We start from the raw sequence: 23,007 nt of genomic DNA, 5'->3' as shown, positions 1-23,007 counted from the left end.
TGAAAGCCATTCAGCTCTATGTTTGACAATTTTTTTTGAATAATATGTAAGATTTTCTAAAAACAAACCCTAGTTGTTTGTTTACTTTGTTTAGTAACTACTAACTAGTTCATACTCATAAATCAAGTTTCTAACTTCTAAGCTCTATGATCTAACTTTGTTTATTCATTTTTCTATAAATTTATGTGTAGGGTAGTAGTTAAACATTAAAAAGCATGACAAATCCGCAGAAAGAGTGGTCACAAACACCATGCCCATCTGGGTATCCAGGCACTCGACATAGAAATGCAAGAGCTAAGGCATGGAAGTATGCCTATGAAGCTCCAAATGATGATGCGAAGATTATATGCATTCCATGTGAAAAACTTATTTCTAGAGGCATAAACCGCTTCAAATACCACCTTGCAGGCGTAAAGAAACATGATTCAAACCCTTGTCTCAAGGTAACTGAAGAAGAAAAAAGATTGATCAATGCCCTACTTGCAGTTGCCGAAGAGAAAATATTAAATAGGGAGAGGGTGAATTTAGCTATGATGGTAGCCATAGCTGAATCTCAAGGAGCTCCTTTTGATATGCAAGAAGAAGAAGAAGCACTTGAGAACATACCAGGATCTTTTCATGCCCTATGGATCCGCAAACTAAATGCCTCTTTCACTTCTACATTTCCTAGTTCTTCATCACCATCTGCATCAGGGATAGGGAGTTATTTTGTGTCCAGGAACACAGCTGGATCACAACCATCATTAGAGGGCATTAGATGGTACAAGGAGGTGCATGAACAAATTGATATTGCAGCAGCTGATTTTTGGTTTTTCAACAATATCTCAATGTATGCAGCTGATAGTCCCTATTGGTTGAATTTGGTGAATGCAATTTCAATATCGGGCAAAGGATACAAGCCACCTGCTCGCAAGGATTTGAGGGGAAGGCTAGTATTTTATTATTTAGCAATTGAAAATAATTGTGATTCACTTTAGTTCATTGATATATTTTAAATCTTAAATGATATTTTCTATTTTTCACTAACACTTTATTACACCTAAATTTTGTAGGTTGTTTGACCATGCGGTTGGTAGGGCAAGAGTATTGATAAAAGACCAAAAGAAGGAGTGGAAGAAATATGGCTGCACCATTTTATCTGATGGGTGGACATATGGAAGAAGTAGAACCATTATTAATTTCGTGGTTGCTTGCAAAGATGATGTGGTGTTTTGGAAATCTATTAACGCCTCCAACAAAGTGAAAAATGAACACACATTAGCTTTAATGTTGGAGAATGTTGTCATGGAGGTGGGAGTAAAGAATGTGGTGCAAATCATCACAAATAATGCAGCAACATATGTGGCAGCAGGTAAATTTAATATTTTATGTTCAATATGAATCATGAATGTAATGGTATGGTATTATTCAATTTAGATTTGATGTAAATGTGGAAAGTTTGTAACTAATTATTGATTTTTTACTAATCTTTTACGTAGAATCCTCCAAGAGAGGCATCCCACACTTTTTTGGTCACCTTGTGCAGCACATGTCCTTGACCTTCTTTTGGAGGACATAGGAAAACTTGATTTGGTGAGTCGAGTTGTGGAAGATGCTAGGCGAGTCACCAAATATATCTATAATCACCAATGGCTTCTCAGTTTGATGAGAAAGACCACTAAAGGCAAAGATTTGGTTAGACCCGCTATGACAAGGTTTGCAACGGTGTTCTTGATGTTGCAAAGTATTCTCGACCAAATATTGGCTCTGAAACAAATCTTTGTCTGTGCTGATTGGGTTGCTTCATCTTACTCAAAGAAGCCCAAAGGAGAGGCTGTGGCACGGATAGTCTTTGATGATAGTTTTTTTTGCAAAGGCTAAGGAGATTGTGGAGGTAACTTCAAGAATCAAAATATTATATTTTTAGTTGATTCAAGTTTCATTATTAATTCATAACTTACTATGTTATTAACTAATTTGTATTTTTCAAATTTCAAATGTAGATGTCTATGCCCTTGGTTAGATTCTTGCGCATATGTGATGGGCAACAATCCCCAATGGGAGGTCTTTATGAGGCCATGGATAAGGCCAAAGAGGCTGTTAGAAATCACTATCATGTGGAGAGACTCAGATTTGACCCCATTTGGGAAATAATTGATAGAAGGTGGAACAATATGCTCCACCAACCCATTCATGCAGCAAGCTACTACCTCAACCCCAAAATTCAGGTACCATGATTGTCCTTGAAGTTGAGATTTTACTAAGACTTTATTTTACTTTACTTTTTAAGGTTGTGTAGTAAGACTTCATATCATTTTCTATTTGTTTTAGGGCTGATGATTCCTACTCAGATCCTAACGGAGAGGTCATGGAAGGTCTCTCTAAATGCATTGAGAGAATGATATCCAATGTAGTGGAGAGAGCCTTGTTGTCACCGAACAACAAGTCTATGTGGAATAGAGGGGTAATTTGTTCTCTTCTATGCTAGCAAAGAGAGCAAGAGCTACTCAAGCACCAGGTAAAGCGTCAAACTTTAAAAAATTTGCAAATTGATAAGTTGTGTTTCCTGATTATCTTTTTTCATTACTTTATAACTTCTTATGGTTTGTTTTGCAAATGGTTGGTGGGCAAGTTGGTGTGGCAATACCCCCAATTTAAAGAATTTTTTCTGTCCTATGCCAACCTTGTAGAGCATCCCATTGTGAGCACAATTGGAGCCTATTTGAGTCCATCCACACAAAGAAAAGAAACAAAATGACTCAAAGATGGCTTAATGACCTTGTTTATGTGCACTATAATCTTAAGTTGCACATAAAAAGGGCACAAAGTTCAACACTGCCTAGTCCACTTGATCTGGAAGAGATAGATCCTTATTCTGATTGGATGGCATAGGAGCTAGGCCTATTTTTTTCACCGGATGAGATCACTGATTTTGAGAGGCAGGCCATGAGGGGGGTATTGAAAGAAATTTTCATTTCACAATGGATGACATTAAGGACGAGGATGATGATGATTCAAGCTCAGAGGATGAGGCATTACCAATGCCACATATAGGAGGAGATACATCCTCTTCTAGTATGCTGAGCCAGTCAGTAGGGATGTAGAGTGAGGAGGCACAGGCTCAGCCACAAACTTCATAGTCATGCAACTTACGCCCAATCCTAGTGCGAGGCACTTCTTCGAGGACTAGACCCCCTCGCTTTCCTGCTAGTGCAGCTGGAAAGAGGAAGATGTGATCGTATTGATGTATTTAGTATTTATTTCTAGTTTAACAGATTGAACTATTTACTATTTTGCTTCCCACCATAAGCATTCCGCATGAGAATGTGATTTTGTACCCACTAAGCATTTATATACATCTAAACTTTGCTTGTTTATTTTGTGTTCTTTTTAACTAACTTATTAGATGCATCTTCTCATTAAATTTTGCAAAAAAAGGTATTTTTAATTAAATTTCAGCAGGTTTTTTAGGTTCCCGAGTTTTCACGAGTTTTTTTTTTTTAAATTGCCGAGTTTTCTTGATTAAGCCTTTGGGGGGCTTGGCGAGTTTTTGGCTTTGGCAAGTTTTACAACTATGGTTTAGCCTATCATTGGGTCCTCATAAGCTAATAATGATGTCTAGAGTGGCTTATTTTGGAGATACCTGGCATCTCAATTGGTAGTTGTCAATATTTTCATCTCTAGATAATTGGCATATTTTGAGGGAATCTTATTTAGGGTGTTCAAGTTCCATTTTATAATACTTCCTATTTATAGTAAGCCAATGTGTTGATAGAAGCCAACCTTACTATTTATAGTAAGGCACCCCAGGTAAGAGTTAATGCAATGGGGTAAGGGCTAACCTTACCTAGAGAAGTCAGAATTGATTTTCAATGACTGATGATGCAGTTAATATTATAACTATTATTATTCTTTAATAATTATTAAAGTGCATATCATAAATGATTTAGAAAGGGAGAATTAAGTGCTTTTAAAAGTATACATTGTACTAAGCGTTAAAGTGTTATTTTAAAGGGGAGATATAAGTGGATAATAAAGTACACTTTATGTTATAAAATATATAAGTAGCCAAATCGGGTACAAAAATAGGCAAAGGTACATGGGTACAAAGCACTAGTATGACAAAAAAATTTAGGGAGTTGGGTACAGGTACGTCCACACACACACACATATATATATACATATAATTTTTTATAATATATATGTACACGTGCTTCTAAAAAACATATCAATATCAAGAACAAATTAAATTTAGAGTTCACATACCAATACATATGCTAGCAATTAAACAAAACCATTACAAATATCAGATTTTGGAACACAACTAGTTCAATTTGAAATTTAGTTTTCAAAATCAAAAAGATCGAACTGGTGTCATGAAATAGTCATTGTTTGAAATAGAAATGATACTAGAAATCACTGATCATCTCACTAATCAGAACCATATGGGTCATCATCAATATCAAGATTGTCATCAACATTAACATTAGATGATTCAATCCCACTACTACTCGTACTAAAAATATGTTGGCTGCTTAAATCCTCCATTGGTAAAGTGGGTGCACCAATACGAAGATCCAAGTCAGTAGACTCCAATGAGATCTTCCTTTGCTTCATTAGGTTGCTAGTTCATCTTTAGCTGAATGAAATTGGAGTACATAATCCTTCATCCATTCAGTGAACCGCAATCGTTTGGCATCAAGCAAAGCTTATGATTTAGTCTATGTGCATTCAAACTTGCGCCTTCTTACTCACAAAAATGATGAGTACAAGGAAGGGGCAAAAAAGTTATGGAATGTAGAATAGTAAATCAAATGAGTTTGTTACTTTCAAATTGACAACCAGATTTAGAGACAATATACAAATTCATAAACTTACTTGTGATAAAACTTTGATTGCCAAAATTTGGAGGTTAGGTGATTTGTGGCCATCAAGGTACCACCAAGAGTGAGCATCCTTCCTATACTTGTCGCAAACAACAACATGAATATGACCAGCGAATGAAAGAAAATCAGCTAATTCACTTGTAACTACATCCTCTATTTCAATATCAGGGAATAGTTTAGCAATAGGTTTCCTAAACCCTTCACCTACTTCTGCATCATGATATGGTGGCAACCTTGTTGGCAAAGCAAGAATCTCTTCACTACAATATTTAGGACTCAATGAGAAGGCAAGAACATGGATTGGGGTGGTCATTTTGTTCCATCGATCAAAACATATTGATTGCACCTCTTTGAAGAAGGTTTCTTCAGGATCTTGCTCTTTTGAATTTATGACAGATCTCATATTCTTAATCATTCAGTCTATTTCATCCTAAACCTCCCCCAAGCATGGCTTATCGATGTCAGTAAAGCATATCATACCTAGGATGGGCTTTGTGAAACTAAGAAGGTATTTTGCTCGACTCCATTAAGTTTCATCCAAAATCTTTTTCTTGATATTTGTTGCCCTCTCACTATTGGACTGCATCGATATGGTCCATTGTTGGCTGATCACCATAGCAAAAAATGCCTCTCGAACACATACCAGCCATCTCAAGACAATAGTACTCGATGCAAATCTAGTCTCAACAACCTATTTGAAAATAAAAAACAAGTAATTAAAAATAAAGAATGTGTATAAATATATTTTTTCAAAAATAAATCACTGAAATAAAACATAAAGATGGAGTATTTGAATTTTGAATTACCTTCAATAGCTTCAGCCAGGAGAATGATCTAAAAATAGCTTGTGAGAAATGGTGGTCTGTTATGAACATTTAGATATCTTAAGCTTTATCATAAACTTGTTTAATCCAAGTTATTTTAGTACCCAACTTTTGTAGCATGAGGTTGAGCGAATGCACAACACAAGGTGTCCAAAATATATGTGGGAATTGTGTCTCAACTAACATACTAGCTGCTCTACAGTTCTTTGCATTGTGTGTTACAATTTGGACAACATTTTGAGGGCCTACTTCATTAATGCATTGTATGAGAATGTTAGCAATGAATTGTGCATCCTTTACTTAGCCCTTACAATCAACAGCTTTTAGAAACATTTCCCCTTTAAGGGATGTTGCAATCACATTAATTAAGGGTCTGTATTTTGCATCTTTCCACCCATCAGAAATAATGGACACACCTATTTCTTTCCATGAGGCCTTAATAGGAGCTAATGAAGTTTCTATATGCTTGACCTCCTTTGTCAATAAAGTGGTACAGACCTTCTCATAAACTGGGCCTGTGTACCCCTTTGGAGCTTAATTTATTTTTCTTATCATCTCTTTCCAATAGGGTGATCTAACAACATTGAATGATAAACCGCTTGCATAGAGGCACCTAGCAATCGCTTCATCAACAATATCTCTAGCATCATTATTAAATGCCATCTCCAATGGTCCTCTTGCTCTCTTTGGATTACTAGTCTCATCTTCATTTCTCCTCATAAATGGATGACTTTCTACAACAATACCAAGAGCACCACTAGGAGTATGACTATGAGATGATGAAGCACGTGACTTCCGTTAGCCCCTTCTTTTGGCCTTAAGCAATGGATAACCATACCTACTTTCAACCCTTGCATTTTCTTCCTCTTGTTCCTTAATATATGCTGCTACTTTAGAAGTTGGTATAGGTACCTTATCTTAACCTGGACAAGCTTTGATTCCTTTTCCAGGAATTGCACACAAATGCACTTTCACTCGGCTGTACGAACTTGTATACTGCACATCACACCTAGGTCCAAATACACATCCCTCCACCAAGAACATGCTCTAATATGTTCACATGCCTCCATAATGGTGAAGATGGGTCGACAGTAAATGATGTAGGGCCTGCCATGATAAAGCACAACAGCACCCTGCAATTTATATAGAAAAAATTTTAAAACAAATATTTTGAATTTCAAGAGTAAAATTTAAAATTTAAAATAATTAATAACCAAATAGTCTAATACTAATACTAAAATAGTAGTATTACTAAATATTAAATAAAAATATGTAATACCAAATTATACATTAAAAAAAAGGGAAATCAATAAACTTACTCTTTTTTGCAATATATAATCTGGTATTTACATATTTTTTATTTAGTAATACTAGTATTAGTATTTTCCTATTTTAGTAATAAACTGAAAAATAATAATAAAATTTCAGTAAAGAAAACTTAGGAAATTCTTAATATAATCTTTAAACTTTGTAAAATAAAAAAAATAAAAGAAATTAATAATAATAATCTTTAAACTTTGTAAAAAACAAAAAGAAATTAATAAATATAATCTTTAAACTTCCAAACCTTTTGTCTAGCTGCAGCCTGAAACCTGAAAGCAGTTGCTTGTGAAGTGCAAATGAAAGTGTGGACTCTGAAGCCGTTGCAGGTGAAAGAGAAACTACCGTCACGTGAGAGTCGTCTACAAATGAAACCGATTCCTGAAAGCTCCCCCCATGTGAAAGTGTATACTTTCGTTGCATGAAGAAACCTCAGCCGCATGAAGTAATAAACACAAAAAGGAACATCTCGTGAAAGGGAAAGACAAAGTTTTTTTTTTTTTAGCTGCGGCCAAAGTCAACCAAAACGGAATTGATGTGGAATCGTCACGGAGTCAATGGTGAACCGCCACGCCATCAAGGAATCTAGCGGAAACAAAACGAAAAATTGCAGAATCGTTTCAGATGACAAATTCAATACCTTGTGCGTACCCGCAGGTGATTCAAACCAGTTTCAATGTCTGAATTGACTCGTACCCGAAGATGATGCCTTCAAGGTAACGATTCGGCTACTTAGTAAAATATTCATTAAAAATTTGGAGTGGATCTCAAAGGTATAGTAAATGTCCCCTACGAGGTCCACCTACTTGGAGAAGTTATAAAATGGTCATAAAATGAAACTAGTCATTATTGATGATCATTTTGACTATGCTATTTGGTGTTCTTATGAATTAAGCATTGAGACCAAGAATTTCAGACCATTTGTGCATTGGAGATCAAAAACTCTTCATTTTCTTTGCAATTCTAAAGCTATGGAATACCAGCTGAACCATTGCTTGAGAGGGCTTCATACAAAGGTTCTATTTGTACTTAGATTTGAGGAAATACACCAATGGTTTGAAGAAGATTGAAGGTTTATTAAGTACAGACCTGTCACTTCTTAATTGCAGCCATTAATCAGATTACAAGCATACATTTAATATTTTGTGGCTGCTACAGCAGATGTTACGGTGCACATGAACAGTAAAATGCTACAGTAACAAGGGTTTTACAAGGCATAAGTTTGAAAGAGCATTTCCAGATTAGTTGTGGCGGCCATTGCAATTATTACCAGTTGTTACCTGCAGGCTCACAAATTGCTGCTACAAGGCTTCCTTTCAGTTGGACATGGTAGTTTCCAGCTACCTTGGTTGCTAATCAGAAATTTTCAGACTTAATGATTATTTCCAGAACTGCTAAAAGTCTTTAACATTAACTTCCAGGTATGATCATTGTTGTTTGCACACGTATATATCAATGTATTGATCGTTAAATGATATTGCAGCCTTTACTTTGCCAATAGTTTAATATTTGCAAATTTCATTGTTAAATCTTCCCTGAAAAAGTTATTTTTCTATTAAAACTGCAAATCAAAACCAAATCATTCAAAAACACAAACATTTACAAATTTGAGGTTGGATAATCTGTTGGGGTTATTACAACACCTTGGTCAGACATATCACTGTCCACTCATTTTGTGCCCTCTAGGATGACAGAATACATTGCTCCAATACAGCTTTAATAAACACCCTAGTTCTAGATCCTTTGTTTGTTACTATGAGGATGACTGAGAGTTTATGACAATGAAATACAATCAACAGATCATACACTAATGACTCAAATAGCAATACGATTAGCTTCACAATTTATCTCACAAACCAAACAGTAACCTTATTCAACTCACTGATAGGTTCTTACACATTACATAGAAGATTGATCATTCAATGAAGACGTTGCTTTTGCAATAAAACCATGCACTTTCTATGTCAAGATGTCAATTTTTAATTTAATACATTTTGTAATTGAATATGCAAACAAAAAGATATTTCTTTAAGACATTTTAGTTTTTAGTACTTCCGAAGCCTCCGAGATTTTGCTGAATTGAAGATTTTGGCCTTCCTGAGTATTCTCTACATCTGAGTCTGTGAACTATGGATCAATGAATGTTTCTAGAACAAAAATAAAAGTGAGATGGAAGAGAGATTTAGAAAACATTGGCATTGATAGAAATGGCCTGTGATATGTATTTTACACATAAAACATGATTGGGTGCATCATGGAACCCCATATGATGAGTTTCTTTGTTTAAATAACGATCCACACAGAAAACTATGGGGCACCAATAAATATCTAGATCATTCCACCAAAGCTAGATACAAACTAACATATGCATTTAATAGATTTAAACTATCAAACACTAAGCTCATAGGAAGTATTATTAACCTAAAATAGACCTTAAAACAAATCAAAACATCGTAACAAGATGTAGATAGATATGTGTGCAATGCATATGAATATACAGTAGCCCATTTAATTATATCCTTCAAGAAAAAGGCAATGAAGTAGACGTTGATAACAATCCGGTAGAAATAAACATAACCCAAAATTACAAGATTGTTCTAACTTGTACTAACCTGAGTAGAAACCAGCTTGCAAACATGGGTGCTCATATCACTTCTCCCAGCTAAATTACCAAGGACATGTGGAAAGACAAGTTCTGCAAGAGGTGCTTTAACCAATACAATATCTTGACACAACCTGCCAGAAAAGAAAGAATTGTCTAAGAACATTTCAAATTTATTAGATTGCCAAGAGACAAACTGCTTTGAATGTCCCACTTACCTTAGGATTGTATCATTAGTATGATGGATAAGAGAATAGACAAGCGTGCAGACCCACTCTTCAAATGTTTTCCCATGAGTTTGCCAAAGACATGCATCTTCTAAAGCAATAACTTTATCTGTAAATATTCATCAAACATCATTGTAAGAATATCTGATGACTAATTATATGCTTTGATAAAGTAACCATGCTAAGTGGAAACGTTATTTCAACTTTTCTGATCACATCCTTGTAACAAAATTGTCTAAACCCCACCCTCTGCAACGTGTTGCTTGACAGGAGATAAATTAATTATTGATTATTTTAATGTTTAACTATATGCCTCAAAATGATTACCTAAAATAACATTTGTATGGCTGCCAAGCCCATTAGCAGAACACATTTATCCTTAAACCAATCTTCAGGATAAAAAAATTGGGGAAAGTATGGACTGCTCCACTAAGATATTAGGTATAAACCAATGAAAAACAGGACATGCAACCATCCAAAATCCCAAAGCACCTGGTGCAGGAACATCCCGGGGATGGGTACTGGGAGTATCCGAGTACCCACACTTCCACCATTTTGCAACCGAAGCACCACTAGGACGCATCCAGAACATGGCGATGCCCAAAATGTTCTATTTGCTGATAATTTTAATTTCTATTTGAATTCTGATTTTTTAATGTAAAAATGATTAATTTGAATTTTGAATGTTACAACTGGGTATGTACTATGTTACTATGTTGAATGTTTTTAGATTCATGTTGGAATTTTTCTATCTTCAACTATTTTTATTTTGCAATAGCCACCAACCCCCATCCAGGTGAGACCCTTTGTCCACCTGTCCCAAAAATTTGTCCTGATGTCTGCAAATGCTGGTGTTACACTGGTATAAACAGAACACATACTGAAATTCAACTTTTATTTGATATTAAGTCCATATATTTTCTCTGATGAGAACCTCATTCAGTTGTTTCAAATGTAAGGTGTGTTTAAGACAGAATACACTGTTGATAAAAGATGAGGAAGTCATAGCAGAGAGCTTGTCTGAAGTATATAATTGTAAACAGGAAATGTTAAAAAAGAAAAAAGAAAGAAAGAGCAAATTTAGACCAAAAATTAGAAAATATATTCCTATAATTCTGGGTAAAATTCCACAACATCCAGGGGTAGTACTACGTAGTTGTAGTCAATGGACTACTCACTGAGTCAAACATTGGACAAGTATTAGTACAACTTGGCAAATTGGAAGCACGGGTAGGCTGTAATGACTTTAGACTAAGAGCCTTATGAAATACAATGTATAAATTGCTAACCAAGAATCTGCCAATCACATTCAAGAACTTCTCCCTTCCCTTATTAGTGTATATCAGACAAGCTTTGTGCCAGGTAGATCTATTTATGATGGTATTAGTCTTGCTCAAGAAGCAATTCATTCATTTCAAAAAAGTGGCAAGCCAGGGATGTTAATTAAGTTGGACATCAGCAAAGCATATGATAAGGTTGACTGGTGCTTCTTATGTAAGTACCTAGAACCTTTTGGCTTTTTGAGAACACGGATTAATCTCATCTTTGAATGTATTTCTACTGCTAAATTCTCAGTCCTCATCAATGGATATCCATAAGGTTCCTTAAAACCTTCTAGAGGCCTTAGGCAACGGGACCGTATGTCTCCCTTCCTATTTATCCTAATGTCAGAATACCTTGGTAGGGCTATTAATAAGATGAGAGATCTTCATCACATTAAAGACCTTAACATAACTAGTAATATAGATCCTACTGCCCATGAACAATTTGTAGATTTATGCCCATGCTAGCATTCAAGAAGATAGATCTTTTATGGTTGTGTTGGATAACTAAATGTTAGCCTCAGGGCATGATATTAACAATAATAAATCTAAGATTTTCTTCTTTAACACCTCCAGGGAATTGGAAAAGGAGATATGCATGTCTCTTAACTATAAATTGGGTACTCTTCCATGTAAATATCTAGGGCTTCCTTTGGATACTAATAAACGTTCGTCTTCTTTATGGGATGGTTTTTTGGAAAAATAAAAAAGAGAACTGAATACAGGAAGGTAAGATGGTTGTCCTCGGCAGGTAGAATCACAATGTGAAACTCTATTCTTTCAGCAATACCAATCTATCAACTTTCAGCCACGATCCTTCCTACTCAAAAGAGGGTGCTCCTGAATAGATTATTAGGGAATTTCTTCTAGCAAGGATCTGGGAAGAAACATATTTCTCTGATGGCTGGGGATAAAATTTGTAGACCTTGTGAAGAGGAGGGTTTTGGCATAAGAAACATTAAGGATAAGGGGATGGCTCTAGGAGCAAAATTAGTAAGGAGGATGTTTGAAAATCCCCATCTTAAATGGGCAGGGATTATTCCTAATAAATATTTAAATTCTCCAGATTCTGTGGGATTTTTCAAAACAAGGAATCCCCAAAAAGGATCTAGGTTATGGAATTTTATGCTAGATTGTAAATTTATTATTCTTGACAAAATAAGCTCAGTTCTAGACTAACTCATGTGGACACTATAAATTCATTGTTGAATAAGCCAATTTCAAAGTTTCAAGATCAGTATTGGAAGCCCATATGGGTAACTATGTTAAAGACTACATAGTCATAGATCTCGACACTCTAGAAGGCTGCGAATGGAAATCTTTCTCCATGTTTGATATTCGGGCCAATGAAATAAGCATTCTTGTGAGAATCCCGGAAGAAAGAAAGATCACCTTTTCCCAAAGAGACAATGAGCTTGTATGGGACAACACCAAATCAGGAAACTAAAACTCTAAAGATGGCTACAGCTAATTATGAAAAAAGTGATTTGGCCTAGAACCAACATTCCCCAACTTCTATGCTTGGATGACCTTTGTGTCCCCAAAGCAGGTGTATTTTCTTGGCTAGCTCTTCAAAACAAATTCCAGCTTCTGTCGAATTCAGAAGAATGGGATATGAGGGGCCAAGCATATGTGTCCCTAATGTGAAAACTTGGAAGAAGATCCAGACTGTATCCTTTTGGGTTGTGATTATTCATTTAGATGTTGGCTTTGGTTATTAAACAGACTGGGAATTAGACTTTCTTTACCTAAAACTAGCCTAGGTTTGTTTCAATCATGGTCCATCCTCAAATCCATAATCATTTTTTACCCATGGATAATTTCCGCTTCCATCTTAATCTGGAAACTATGGAAAGAAAGAAACAAAAGGAATTTTAAAAACATAAAAATGGACTGGGATAAGCTTATTGTCAAAATACAAGTGTTAATCAGTGAGACTTTAAATGGTAAACTATCAAGGATCAACAAAATCAAAAAACCTATGACCCCTTGGGATGGTGAAATGAGAAACAATGGCTTGGCTTGAACATTCCACTTTTATAGGTCAAGGAGGAAAGGATGCTCAGAAAATCTAGCATTGTGTTTGGAAACCACCTTCAGTAGGATGACATAAACTTAACTTTGATGTGGCCTCTAGGGACAATCCAAACTTAGTAGGTATTGGGTGTTGTATCCACAATAGTGAAGGATGGAAATTGCATGCTTAGCAAAGCCAATTAGTTAGGCTTCTAACAATGAGGCTGAACTTAGAGTTCTCTCAGAGGGCCTATGGTTTTGTTCCAAACTAGGCATGTAAAACTTGGAGATTGAAGGTGATTATGCCATTATCATTAATGCTATGAGGAAACAATCCACGCCAAATTGGAAACTAGGGATTTTATTAACAAAAGCATTACACTTCGGTAAGTCTTTTAAAACTTAAACAATTAAACATTTTACAAGCAAGGCAATGGCAAAGCAGATGAGTTAGCCAATAAAGGAGCGGATGGGACAGGCATTCTTCCTAATAACTTATTCTTCTAATCAATATATTGGCCTAGTTAGGTTAGAGGGCACTCATCCTTAATGGGGTATTCCATATTAACCTCTTAATCTCGTCATATACTGATTCCCTCATTTTTGAATCATCAAACCTTTAATTTTTTATCTTAATGTAGCAATGGTTTTAGTTATAATTATGATTTTAATTCGATACGAATTATTATCTAGGAACATTAAATGGCCCTTTTTTCCTATCTCATAATTTGTCTTTATTTAGGTGCTACTCTCCATCATCATTATTATGATGGATACGACAATATCTCATTTTTGTTTCACTCTTGTCCTTTCCATTATTAAGGCATCCTTCACCTTTGATCCAATGTCTTTTCCTCCCTTTTCACCACTCTACTCAAGATCATTATTGTCATAAAGATGACAATCATGGCATTAACTCTTTGTAAATGTTTATAGTGGTAATGATTTCTTCCCTTTATTTATAGGCTTGAGGCCCCTCGTTTAACATATATGGTAGTATGGAGACCCCCATCAAACTCCGGAGATCAAATATGCAAATAGTCTTCAACATTCGTATCACAATTGATCTTATTTACCAAATTGTCTTTGTGAAGAATAAACGATAGACTAGGTGAGTAGTTACTTAATAGCAAAGATCGCTATAGGGCCAGCTCCAACATTTCGGCAATGTTTATAGCCATCGCCATGCATATCTTTAACAATAGGGATATTATAGTTGGCCTATGTAGGGAATTGTTTATGGCGCAGGCTATTCTCTTGACAAAGTACACCTGAAAGTTAAAATATGTCAACTTTTTATCATTAGATCATCGAAAACACACTAATTTTTTTCAGATTTGGTGTTGTTTTCTGATTCTAAACATTGAAATCAACAGTAATACATACTGAAATTTTCATACAAATTCGATGTGTTTTTGTAATTTTTAGAAAAAGGTACAATTTGTCTAGAGCATAGCCGTGTCCATTGTTTATTGTAGAAATACCGGAGCACTTGGTTAGAGTCCTAATTAATATTAGGAATGACTTCACTATTCCCTTAGTGAATAACTATGGTATTCTTATGTTAAGAATGTTAAGATTAACCACGGACAAAAATAACAATTACATGCAGATATAACCAATATCAAAAAATAATAAATCGCATAGAAGAGAATACAAGACACAAAGATTTAATGTAGTTCACCCAATCCATGTGCTAGGTCTACCAACAACAAGTCCAATATTATTATTATATAGTGATTACAATCCGCAATCCCTTACAACTCAATATCACCGCAAGAAGCTGCAATATCATCAGACATTATGAAATCCCTAACCCTAAGCCATTTATAAAAGCTTTTTGCCACTTACAAAATCAAGGCTAGAATAAGTCGTCCAATAGAAAAATAACCACCAACGCCATTTACAATAGTCAATTCATTTTTGGCTTTGGGGGCAACCCTTGGACCCCACAAAGGGCGCTGCCCCCAAACCGCCATAATATTAATTTAGAGGAAACCACACCGAATAAAATGAGAGAAATTAACCTCTGAGTCTGATTAGGATCCACATCACAACAATCTCCCACTTGGAGACTGATCAGACTCCACACCAGTAACCTCCCACTTGGAGATTAATCATAGCACTGTTGAACCTATAACTCCCACTACAATATCAAACCACCCTGGACTCTGTTGTTCTTTTATTTTGTTAAGTCTAGAAGACCAACCGAAGTTGAAAAGGAGTTCAACTTCTCCCTTGTTACTTCCTTGGTATACACATCTACTGGATTATCATCTGAATGTATCTTCTCCAACTTTAACTGTTCATCATCCAAAATTGACCAAATGAAATGCTACTGCAACAATATGTGCTTTGTCTTTGAATGTAGGGAAAAATTCATTGCAAGATGAATGACACTGGCTATCTGTAAACAAATAATTATCCCTTTGTGTGTGTCCCAATTTTTCTAGGAAGAACTAGAGCCATATCATCTCTTTAGCTGGCTCTGTAGTAGTAACATACTCTGCCTATGTAGTGGACAAAGCATTAACCTTCTACAACCAAGAAATCCAACTCACTGTTGTCCCACCAACAGTAAACATATAACCTGTAGTACTCCGCCTAGTATCGATATCCCCTACCAAATATGATTCAACATAGCCCTGTAAATCAGTAGTAGAGCCCCCAAAATGTAAACACTTACTTGATGTTCCTCTGAAATATTTGCGAATCCATTTAACTGCATTCCAATGCTCAATTCCTGAATGACTCATATACCTTCTAACAACTCCCACTACATATGCAATATCTGGCCTAGTACATACCATAACATACATTAAACTTCCTGCAACTGAAGCATAAGTTACCTTGAACATCTTAGCCTCCTTTCAGAGGTCCTTGGACACACCTCCTTAGCCAATTTTAAATGACCAGGTAAAGGTGTGCTAACAGCTTTAGTTTTCTCCATAAAGGAAACGTTACAACACCTCCTTAATGTAATCAGCCTATGATAATGTCAACTTTTTGTGCTAGCTATCTCTGCAAATTTTCATACCAAAGATTTGTTTTGCTGTGCCCAAATCCTTCATAGCAAATGAATGTGCTAACTGTTCTTTTAACCCTTTAATGTGATCCATGTTAGACCCAACTACAAGCATATCATCAACATATAAACGTAAAATAATGTAGTTGTCATCATCTAATGTCTTAAAATAAACACAATGGTTAGAATGACACCAAGTATAACCATGCTCATTCATGAAACTATCAAAACACCCATAATAATTTGGGGGGAAACCATGACGAATCAATTAAGAGAAATTAACCTCCGAGTCTCATTAGGCTCCACATCACAACAAAGAAACCATCTTATCCCTACAAACCTCGTAGTGTTCTTGGAAGATTTGGAGGGTTTTTGGGCCCCTCGTGACATTATGGAAAGGAATATGAGATTCCATATGATATTCTTTGAAATCCTTGTCTTGATGGAGGACAATTGGTTGGAAATCTATTTCGAGGAGGGCATTGTGAATCATAGAGCTTTGGGTCAAGTAATAGATGATCTAAGGGAGGTTGTCCCCTTAACAGGTTATGTTTCTAGCAATGGCAGCCATGACATATTTAGTTTTTCTCTTTTTTTGTAAATACTCGGACTTCCATATTTACCACTTAGTTTATGTCTAGGCTTTTTGTTAATATATAGCACCATTTTTTGTCATGATAAACGAGAAACTGTTATAAGGACTACAACAATACTATTACTACTTATTAACTATGAATGAATTCAAATTTTAAACACTTATTTGTATTTAATGTTGTGACAAACAGGCTAGTTCTAGAACGATGTAGTCTAAAATGTTTTATTCTATGGAGCATTTTTGGTTGGGCTGAAGAATTCAGGGGCCCTTAAACAATTTTTTTGGTCTAGAAATATTATGAGGGAAATGCCCGAAGAATGACATCAATAAGAGTTATTGAACCTAAATAACTTGTTTAATGTTGTTTTCTGTTGGATACAATTGTTAATTGTGTATTGTCTTTGATGTTACACAAATGTCATATCAGCCATCAGACAGAGTCTACTGAGCTCAGACAAAGCAATTTACAGTGTCTACCGAACGTTCCTGAACAGCACAAAGGAAAGTTAGCTCTTACTGAGCTCACTCGGGCATCAAAGGATTCTGTAGCAGAAAGTTAATGTTAACCGAGCTCCCGAGGTTAACAAAAGGAAAGATAATGTCTACCGAGTTGACTCGGTCATCAAAAAGAAAGTTAGCTTTTACCGAGCTAACTCGGTAAACGAAGGAAGGTCAGTGTTTACCGAGTTAACTCGATCTCCGAAGGAAGTTGCAAGGTTTGCAGTAATTACCGAGCTTTACTTGGTTAACACTGGGGAAACTATTCTGGAGCAGTGGTCACCGAGCTGGGTCGGGCAGTGAAAAATTTTATTATTCTAAAGAATTAAGTTTAATTGTTTTGTGCAATGTTTGCAGCCGACTGATTTATGTTTTTCAGTTGTTGTAACTTGTAATTGAGCCGACTTGACAATCTGTAAGGTATATATGAAAGGTCAAGTTGTGAATTCATAAGATGTAAGAGTTTGGATGCATAAGAGTGCGAATGTATGGATATGGAATGAGCGAATATTGAATATATGAGCGAATGTTGAAGAAGGATTAGCTATGCTTATGGAGCTGCAAAGTTATATTCGATCAGTGAGGATCTAGTAAAGCAGAACAGAGATCTGTATTCAGCAAAGATAAGTTGCATATATTTTAGATCACTTCATTGTTGCTTTCTAACGATTGTAACAGTGATTCAAAATCTCTTAACAGAGTTGGTTTAACAGCCATTTTGTAAATCCTCTAACAAGGTGACAATTCAGTTGAATTGTTCTAAAGACCTCTGACAAGGCCACTTCTAACAAGGTGATTAAATCCTCTAACAGGGTCACACCTAACAGTGTGTTTTGTAACCTTTAACAGGGTTGGCTCCTAACAAGGCTCACTTCAGAAAAGTGAAAATTGGTGACTAGTTACTTGGTGGTTTTTCCCAAATTGGGTTTCCACGTTAAATCTGGTGTCTCTTGTGTTCATGTTATTTCTTTATGCATGCATGTTAATCACTTTAAATGCTTAATAAGTTAACAGAACATCTATCAAGTTTCAGCATTTATTTGTGTGATTACCGAGTATCAGCAACAACTATATTTTAAGACATCTAAGGACCTGTGGATTTATTTTTGTGGTAACTGATTCACCCCTCCCCTCTCAGTTACTCCATCTCTATTTCCAACAGTTTTCACCATCATTTGGTTTTTAGTATGAAGCTATGTTATGTCTAGTATTGCAAGTGAATAGTTTAAAGCTCATAGCAAGGAAAATCAATGATACTAGTCTACATTCCTAGATCAAATCTCTCGCCAAAAGGTCTCTTCAGTTCATTTTCTCTAAGGTGAATAAAGAACTCTAGAATTACTCCCACTATTTATCCAACCTTAGCTTTCTCCCTCTTCTGTTTTTTTGTGGTATGCAATAAAGGCAAGAGGAGTTGTTACTATTTAACTCAATTTGATTCAATTTTCTTATCAAAGATTCTTAGGTGTTTTAGGATGTCTTTGATAAAAGATATCTTTGAAACGGTTGTGAATCTTTAAGAAACCAAACTTCGTGAAAATGGTGGCCTGTAGGTTTTAATGTATTTTCTTATGAGCTGAGAAAGGTTGTTTGTTATGAAATGATATGTATGAATTTATACTGGCAATAGTATATTTCTCAATAACTGAGGAAAACAACTTCTATGAAACTAATATGAGTGAATTCCTATGAGCTAGAACTGCAGTCAAGTTTGGCTATATTAGGCCAACTTCATACTTAGGATTAAGTTTAGTTGGAAATTATTAATAATAATGGCTTCTCTGTTGCAGTCCAAGATTGTTGATTTTAGTATATAACAGCTTTAACCTACTCTTTTTTTGATGGATGAATATTTGTATGGTCATGATAATTGTGTAGCTGAGATATGAAATAATAACTTATTCTCCTAACAGCTAACACGAGGTTGAGTGGTGGTATTATGTTCTATACGGTTGACAAGATGGTTTTTCTTGGAAAGGAAGATTCATTGATAGATATATTGATGAAAATATTTTGAAAGTGATCTCTTCTATCTTTGTAATGTTCCCATTTTCGAGATGGATTTTTAATAATAATAGAATATAAATATAAGATTAAACAAACAAATAAATTGTTGAAGTATGAAAGCTATGGTTAGATATACAAATGATAATATATATTTTGCTTGATAACATCTATCATTTATATATAAAATCTAAGAGGAACTTAGTATCCATATCTGCCCTTGAATAATGGGTATAAGTTACCTTTATGGATGGGAAAGTTATGGCATGGCCAAAGAACTCCACAAAAAAGAAAGCTGAAACTATAGGCATTAGAAAGGATACCTATACAACCTTTGCACTGAAACAAATCAAGCCCTTATTCATGAGACTCCTGACTCAAATGAAATCTGACATCAAAGAGTAGAACATATTCATTTTTGTGCCTTATCTTTAACGGAAAAATTGGTAATAGAACTACCCAAACTAAATCAAACTCATATCGAGGCTTGCAAAGGCTGTGCCTTACGGAAAAACACTTAAGGGACTTTCCAAAATAGTTTGATTAATAAAAATGTGCTAGAATTAGTCTACTATGACTTATGTGGACCCAAGTATGTACCCTCCATGGGAGTATTCTTAAATTATGTAATATTTGTAGATGATTTCTCAAGGAAGATTTGGATATATTTCTTTTAGCGTAAAGAGTCAGACAAAATCCTTAAAAGGTTCAAGGAGTTCAAAGCTCTGACATACATCTCTTGAGGGAAGAAATTTAAAAACCGAGAACAAACAATGAGAAGGAATACACCTCAAAAACCTTTCAAGAATTTTGTGTTAATGTTGGGATTAAGAGGGAGCTCACTGTATGCTATAATTCAAAACAAAATGGTGTGGCTAAGAGAAAAAATAGAACTATTCTAGAAGCTGCTAGAGCAATGTTGTATGACCAAAACGTAGAAACCTCATTTTTGGAAGAAGCATCTAGGATAGTTGTCTATAGTCAAAACAAATGTTCCCATTCACACCTAGATACAAAACTTCTGAAGAAGATTTTACGGATGTAAAACTTGACATAAGTCATTTAAGAATATTTGGTTGCCCTTTCTACATCCACGTGCCTAGAGAAAAGAGGTCTAAATAAGAACCTCCTACAAATAAAGGGATATTTTTATGCTGTAGTTAAACCTCAAAACCCTATAGAATATACATACTTGGACAGAGACAAATAGAACTAAGAAGAGATGTCATCTTTGAAGAAGACATTGCCTTCAAAAGAGCAATGAGCTCTAATGAGATACAAATTCAGGATTCACCTGTAGATATGAAGGAAGATCTTGCTCCTGAGATTTAGAGGAAGTACCCAAAAGAAACAACAAATGAAAACCAAGTTGTTTCAAAAGAAAAATTCTAATAACACAAAGAGACCACTTTGGGCTAGAAAGATGATTGAAATAGTTGAGAATTTTGAAACACCCAAAGGAACCTTTAGAGAGAGTAAGACACCCAACAAATTCCCAAGTTATGTTGCATTAATGAGTAAAATCATTAACTCAAAACCTACTAGTGTTACAAAAGCAATCGAGCATCAGATATGGAAAGATGCTATGACAGAAAAGTATCAATCCATCTTGAAAAATGATATATGGGGTATAGTACCTATCTAAGGACAAATCTATTGTCTCTTCCAAATAGCTCTTCAAAATCAAACATGTTGCAATTGGCAATGTAGAGAAACATAAAGCGCAAATTGAAGAAAGCCCAGTATGGACTTAAACAGGCTCCTCGAGCCTGATATGGAAGGATCAACAACTATCTTATGAGACTAGGGTTATCAAAGAATGATGCAGACATGAATCTTTATTTTAAAGTTATTAAAGGTGGTATGTTAATATTAATCCTATATGTTGATGACTTGCTTATCATAGGGGAAGATCACCTTATTGTCCAATGTAAGAAACATTTGACCTCAAAATTCAATATGAAGGACTTGGACTTGGGCATTTTACATTACATCCTTAGATTGGAAGTTTGGCATAAATCTGATGGTATTCTTTTGAATCAAGGAAAATATACTATTGATATTTTGAAGAGATTTGGGATGTTAAATTGTAGATTGATGTCTACACTCATGGAAACCAACTTACACAAGTTGAAAGAAGTGGCAACAGGTTCTAGATTTATAGATCCTACTCTTTATAGACAAATAATTGGATCACTGATGTACCTGGTAAATGCTAGACCGGATATTTGTTATGCAGTGAATTCTTTAAGCCAGTTTACGTGTGAATGACTAGAGATACACCTTGCTGCTGCAAAACATATATTGAGGTCCCTTTAAGGTATTATTGGAGATGGTCTTAAATATGGTAATGTTGACCTAGATCGAAATAGATACAATAATTTAAATTGGGTAGAAAGTGTAACTAATTGGAAAAGAACATCAGGATGTTGCTTCAGTTTGGAAACAGCTATGATCTCTTGGGTAAGCAGGAAATAGTCTTTGGTGGCACAAAATTTAACAAAAGCCGAATACATTGCACCCTCTATGGCAGCAAGAGAAGCAGTATGGCTTCAAAAATTACTTGTGGGATTATTTGTTGAGCCCCTGACACCTACTACTATCCACGACGATAATCAAAGTTGTATTAAGCTTTCAAATAAATCCAGTATTCCATGACAGATGAAAGCATATAAAGATTCCTTACCATTATGTGAGAGATGGTAGAAAGGAATTTGATCCAGTTGCAGTATACTAGTGTTGGAGTTTGTAGCTGTAATGGAGATATTTATCTCCAAGAGCTAATACTGTTATGGTCACCTCCACTTGAAAAAGACATTTATAATTAAATTATAATATTAAATGTAATGACATGTGTTGAGGTATGGAATTATGTAGAGTCATATATTGAGAAACTTAAGAGACCTTTGGTTGTAATGTGAAGAGTCTCTCTATGAGTTATATATATCGCATTTAGCGAAAGACATTATAGACTTCAAATCATTATCAATAGAATGATCTTTTGTTGTGTGTGGCTAGGTTTTTCCCTTTATTCTTGAAGGGTTTCCCTAGAACATTTTTGTGTCTCTTGCATCTTTTCTAATTATTCGTTATTGTTGTTTTTCTGATTTCTATGGTAAAATCCAACATGGTATTAGAGCGAGGTTGATATCAATAATAGAGCTATTTTCTCTATATATTTGTTTTGGCTGCTTGATTTCTTTTCTTCTTGGGGCATAGTTTTGTTTGGCTATTAGTTATAATTGTGGGCTGTATCCTTTGTCGTGTTTCTGAAACCTTGAGGAGAATCGTAAATACTATGCCATGGGTTCATGGATATGATATCATACAATCTATCAATTTATTTTTTATATTCTAGGGGCGTCGTCGCTTCATGTTACTTTTATTCAGATTTAATGAGGATAGTGTTTGGGCTTTCTAATAGTTGTCTTCTAATCTTCCTTGAGCATCTCTCAGTGTCATTAGGGGAGCATAGGTCAAATACTAAGGGTTTCAAGAGTATTTGAAATTCATGTTTAATCTTTTTTTATCACGTAGGTTTCCTTTGTTAGCAAATCTAATTTCTATATGAAAGATGCCGGCAAATTTTTGTTTTATTTTGATCTCCAATATATAAGACACTCTTAGGATTGCAGTGTCATCGATGATTGAAGTTCATGGAATCTGTGTAACACTTCCCATAGTGGTCACACTGTGATTATTGAGTATT

The 23,007-nt window shown here is 35.2% G+C and overlaps 1 protein-coding gene across 9 annotated transcripts in view; it reads right to left on the bottom strand.

The window, feature by feature from the left end:
• Nucleotides 1-23,007, bottom strand: part of ATM (Serine/Threonine-kinase ATM-like protein) — a 427,822-nt gene that overhangs the window by 138,341 nt on the left and 266,474 nt on the right. For all 9 annotated transcript variants that reach the window (XR_016362919.1, XR_016362920.1, XR_016362921.1 and 6 more), the window contains exons 44-45: nt 9,830-9,947; nt 9,622-9,745 (exon numbers count right to left, since the gene is read on the bottom strand). Coding sequence is in view for 6 of the 9 variants with exons in the window: in XM_089822957.1 (XP_089679083.1) it covers nt 9,622-9,745; nt 9,830-9,947 (242 nt within the window). In the remaining 3 variants the exon portion in view is untranslated. The remainder of the gene's footprint in view (nt 1-9,621; nt 9,746-9,829; nt 9,948-23,007) is intronic.

Source organism: Cupressus sempervirens, chromosome 3 (assembly GCF_028749045.1).
Source record: "Cupressus sempervirens isolate cs-2001-9-10 chromosome 3, ASM2874904v1, whole genome shotgun sequence".
In the NCBI taxonomy this organism is placed as follows: domain Eukaryota; kingdom Viridiplantae; phylum Streptophyta; class Pinopsida; order Cupressales; family Cupressaceae; genus Cupressus; species Cupressus sempervirens.
The sequence above is the reverse complement of the archived record's forward strand: the minus strand, read 5'-3'. Positions and strand labels throughout refer to the sequence as shown.